The sequence below is a fragment of the Scylla paramamosain genome, chromosome 9 (assembly GCF_035594125.1).
Source record: "Scylla paramamosain isolate STU-SP2022 chromosome 9, ASM3559412v1, whole genome shotgun sequence".
Classification (NCBI taxonomy): Eukaryota; Metazoa; Arthropoda; class Malacostraca; order Decapoda; family Portunidae; genus Scylla; species Scylla paramamosain.
The window spans coordinates 15,187,501-15,192,500 of NC_087159.1; the positions used below are offsets into that span (position 1 = coordinate 15,187,501).

At 45.3% G+C, this 5,000-nt stretch overlaps 1 protein-coding gene across 1 annotated transcript in view; it reads right to left on the reverse strand.

Moving 5' to 3' along the window:
• LOC135103668 (cGMP-dependent protein kinase, isozyme 1-like) overlaps positions 1-5,000 on the reverse strand; it is a 126,409-nt gene that overhangs the window by 40,505 nt on the left and 80,904 nt on the right. The window contains exons 3-4 of the mRNA XM_064010231.1: positions 4,441-4,583; positions 1,585-1,722 (exon numbers count right to left, since the gene is read on the reverse strand). Of these exons, the coding sequence (XP_063866301.1) occupies positions 1,585-1,722; positions 4,441-4,583 (281 nt within the window). The remainder of the gene's footprint in view (positions 1-1,584; positions 1,723-4,440; positions 4,584-5,000) is intronic.

Below are 5,000 nucleotides of genomic sequence, written 5' to 3' on the forward strand. Positions count from 1 at the left end.
ATCTTATTCCTCCTCTTCTTTTTTTTTGTCATCTTCCTGCTTCCTCTTCTTCATCTCCTTTTACCTCATCTTTATCTTCCTCCTCCTTTTTTTCCTTCTTTTTTCCTCTTTCTTCATCTTTGTCATCTTCCTCTTCCTACTCCTTTTTCTTCTATGTCATCTTCCTCCTCCTTCTCCTCTTCTATAAGTTACTCACCTTCCTCTTCCTCCTCTTATTTGCCATCTTTTTCCTTTTCCTCCTCCTCTTTCTCTGTCATCTTCTCTTTCTTCTTCTTTCTCCACCTCCTTCTTTGTCATCCTGCTCCTCTTATTCCTCCTCCAGTTTTTGTCATCTACTTCCTCTTCCTGTCCCTTCTGTGTTACCTTCCCCTTCTCCTCCTCCTTTTCCTTGCCCCACTTCCCCACATGTTCTTTGCAACCTAAGCATCATCCTCCTCATTTTCTCATCGCGTAAGTGTCTCGCTCATTGCTTTACTCTGACGCCCTCACCCTTTTTACTGCCTCCTCTTCCCGACTCAGGCTTGTATTCTGCTTAACCCGACGCCCGTTTTTTGTTGTTTTCCTGACTTCCTCGTCTCGTTTTCTCAACCTCTCGTTTTCTTAACTTCCTCGTCTCGTTTTCTCTTTCCCTGATATTTTTTTTTTTACTTTTTTTTAAATTTTGTTCTTGTTCGTGTTGTTGATGTTATTGTTGTTCTCCTTTTTTTCCTTTTCTTCTTCCTCCTCTTCTGCTTCTTTCACGTCTATTTCTTTTTTTATGTTTCCTTCCCTTCTCCGTCAAATTTTTCTTCCTTCTTTTCCTTTCCTCCCTATTCACTTTTATCACTTTTCCCTCATTTGTTACTTCTTCTGTTCCATCAACTTGTTCTCTCCCTCCTTGCTGCTTCCATTACCTTAATCCCCTTCCCTTATGCAAACCTATTAGCCTTTCCTTTCTCTTTTCTTACTCCTCTTTTTCTTCTATAATCTTTCGCTTCCTTTTTTTTTATCTCCTCTTTGTTTACTCTTGCATTATACAACTTTTCCCTTCCTTCCCTTTCTTTCATCCACCCTCCTCCAGCATTTTTTCTTTGTCCTCTTCCTCCTATCTTTTCCTTCATTTTTTTTCCTTCATCCCTCCCTTCTTCCTTCCTCCCCCTCATTCTACTAGTACCTTTTCACTTATTTTCTTCCTTTGTCCCTTTTCTCTTCCTACTTTTCCCAGTATACTGCTTTTTCTTTCCTCCTCCTCCAACTCCAAGATCTCTTCTTCCCCACCTTTTCCTTCCTTTCCATCTTCATCCCTCTACCATCCTCCCCTTAACCATCCAACCACTTTTCCTCTCCTTTCCTTCCCCTTCCTGGTCCAGCCAATCCCCTCCATACAATCTTTTTCTTTTCTTCCCCTCCTCTTCTAGTCTTTCCTTTCCCCCTTCCCCCCTCTCCACAGTCCCCTCCAGCAGTCTTACCATCCCCTTCCTTTTCCCTCGTTACCCACCCCCTCCTCCCTCTTCTCCCCACCCATCCCTCCATCCAGCACTCTTTCCTTCGTTCCTTTCCATTTCCCCTCCTCCCCCTCAACCCAATCCCCTCCAGCAGCCTTACCTTTGATGCTGGCGGTTCTGGTGCAGTTGTACAAGATGGCCAGCTCTCCGAAGGCCTTTCCTGACGACATTCGGCCCAAGATGTCCCCGTCCTTCACGACCTCCAGCTCCCCCATGGCCGAGACGTAGAGGTGTGATCCTGAGGGAGGCGACGACGAAGTTAAGTGTGGTGACAGGTTGTGGGTGAGGGGGAGCTTATGTGGGTGGGTTGAGTGAATGGATGTTTTTTGTTGGGGTGGAATAGGTGAGTAGGGGGGCTGTGTGGTAATGGGGGTGGATGGATGGGGGTAGGGGTATATGGTGGGTGGGAGATAGTGTGGCAAGAATGGTAGGTGAGGGAGTTGTGTTTTAAGGGTGGTAATGAGGGAGGTTACGTGGTAGCAGGGTGGGTGAGGGGTGTTTACGTGGTAGGGTGGTAGATGAAAGAGCTGCAGGAGTGGTAGATGGTGTTTTGTGCGGTAGAGGCAGTAGAGGTGGTACATTTGCGTGGTAGATGAGGGATTTACGTGACAGAGATGGCTGACAAAGGTGGATATACGCAGTAGGGGATGAAGGAGATGGGAGGATATTATACAGTACAAGTAAGAGATGAAAGGAGATTTACTCGTAACAGAGACAGATGACAGATAGTAGAATACATGGGCACCAAATGTTCTACTAAGCCCATTCTCTTCCAAGGAATCAACAGTAACGATGATAGGCTCTGCTCAACTAACAAGATCATAAACCACAGCCTTCAGGGGACGCTTATGACACAGTGGATTCATGTTCCTCTTCTATCTATAGTCTAACGGATAAATACAGTCTACGTATCTTAGAATCGCTCCTCTGTTTATGTACGTGTGTATCCTAGAATCACTGTTTATAGCCGAGTTAGTAACAGAAGCAGTGATGTGTCTAGCAGCCAAACAGGAGACACAACAGTGAGATGCAGGTCAATACTGAGGTTTGTTTACATTCCATCAGCTGATCCCAACATCCACCAGTTGTAGGATCGAATCTCCATTTCTTCCCCCTTCTCTTCCCTTTCTCTTCCTTCTCCTCCTCCTCTCCGCTGCTACTTCTAAATATTTACTCCCAGCACTCCCCAGGGTTGCCGGTTCCTCCTCAGTGTCCGTCCCCTTGCACCATACATACACCTTCCTCCTCCTCCTCCTCCTCTTCTTCCCCTGCACATTACTCTTCTTTTTCTTCTCTCTTTGCATTAAACTGTTTTCTTTTTCTTTTCTTCTTTGTCTCCCTCCTTCTCCTCAGTGCTATTCTTGCATCTTATTCTTTTCTTCCTTTCTCCCTCCTCCTCTCCCTCTTCTCTTTTTTTCTTTTCCATTCCTCCCCAGTGCCTTTCCTCTTACATAGTACCCCTCTCCCTTTTCTCTTCTTCTTCCTCTTCTTCTGCCTCCTCTTGTACTATACTCCTCTTCTCCCTCTTGTTCCTCTTCTTCCTTCCCCCCTCCCCCCGGTGTTTCAGAAAGCTGCGTATTTTGTTACTAAATCATGCATGTGAAGAGATGCGTGCTAAGTGTGTGACTCCCAATTCTCAGAAACCCTATATTTGTGTTTACTCCTTTTAAACATCTCCCCCCCTCTCTCTCTCTCGCTCTCTCTCTCTCTCTGGCAAGTACTGGGGTGATATTCGTGCAAATGATGCTCCTTCCCTACACACACACACACACACACACACACACACACACACACACGTCTCCATTCACCCCACAGCTTCCCACACGCCTTACCTTCACCTATTCAAATTGTTCCCATTATCTCACCTTCCCGCGTTACTGCTCCAACAGCCTGTACCTTTCACCTGTTTCCTCGTTTACTTTCTCGTCTCCCTTCTCCTCCTTCTCGCCCTCTTTCCCTTCCTCCCGCAGCGCACTTCATTATCTGCCTTCCTCTCACTTGATTTTTTTTCCTTCCTGTTTTCTATATATATATTTCTCGTTTTCTTTGTCTTACTTAACCTGTTTTTGCTTTTGTTTTCCTTCCCTCGACTTAATCAATCATGCCTTCCTCTTCATTCTCCTCTCTTTTCTTCCTCTCACACGCCTCTTTCTTATTTCCTTATCCACAACATTCTCTCTCTCTCTCTCTCTCTCTCTCTCTCTCTCTCTCTCTCTCTCTCTCTCTCTCTCTCTCTCTCTCTCTCTCTTCTAAAAACAAACCATTACCTTCCCATGCACTCTAGATCCTCTTTCTGCCTCCTCTCTTTTTACTTTTAATCTCTCCCTCAGCCTTCCCACTCACTCAGGCAGATTCTTTTTACTCTTTTTCACACCCCAAATTTCTCCTCTCACTGTCCCTCCTATCCCATACACATCACTCTTCCCTCTCTTTCACTTTCTTTTTAAATTTTTCTCCCTTCCTTTATCACTTTCTGCCATTTCATTGATGACTATTTGCTCTGATAAATGTATGACTATTTCCTTCCTTTAACAGAGTATTTGCTTCTTATTGTCTCCCCTTCAGGCCTTCTTTTTCATTCCTCACTATGATCCTTCAACTCTCCTTCCCGTCCCTCGGTAAGAACATAAGATTCTCGATCCTTCAGCGTCCCGTCTCTAGTCACGTCCCTTCATCCCTTCTTCATTATATCCCACTATTTCTTCAAAGCTCCGTTCATATATGTTCGAATCTACTGTTCAACACCCTATTCCTTACCACGTCCCATTAAACCCTTTCCATATCCGTCTGTATATCAATTCCTTTTCACGTCTCACTATTCCAGATTACCCCTTGAGAACTCTACACCTCACAGTACTAAGCCTTATAGTACTCTTATGAAAGGGATTTATCAATGAGCCACACGCACACACACACACACACACGGTTCTAACTCTCCTTCTCACTCCTTACTCACCCACATCTCCCTCGCGGATGACCCACGAGCCCGCCGCGAACTCCTGAGGGTACATGGAGTCAACGATCTCGCGCACCTGGCCCACGTCAAGGTGCTTCAGGAAGTCGTTGTCCATCACGGCATCCTTGATCAACTGTTTGGACCTGCGGAGATTAAAGGAAGAGGGTGAGAGGTGAGGTCACGTGAGTGTGTGTGTGTGTGTGTGTGTGTGTGTGTGTGTGTGTGTGTGTGTGTGTGTGTGTGTGTGTGTTGTTCTTGTTTTGTTGGGTGTTGAGGAAAGTGAGTGAGAGGTGTAAAGAGTGAGTGAATGTATAAATGGGTGACAAAGAAAGGAGGAAAGGAGAGGAGAGGAGAGGAGGTGGAGAAAAGATATAGAAGAAAAAGGAAACAAAGATAAAAAGGAAAATCTCCTCTCTCTCTCTCTCTCTCTCTCTCTCTCTCTCTCTCTCTCTCTCTCTCTCTCTCTCTCTCTCTCTCTCTCTCTCTCTCCCCTCCCCATGGCTCCCTCCCTCCAGACACACCGTCTTTGTTTTGTTGTTATTTGTTTTATTATTTTTCTC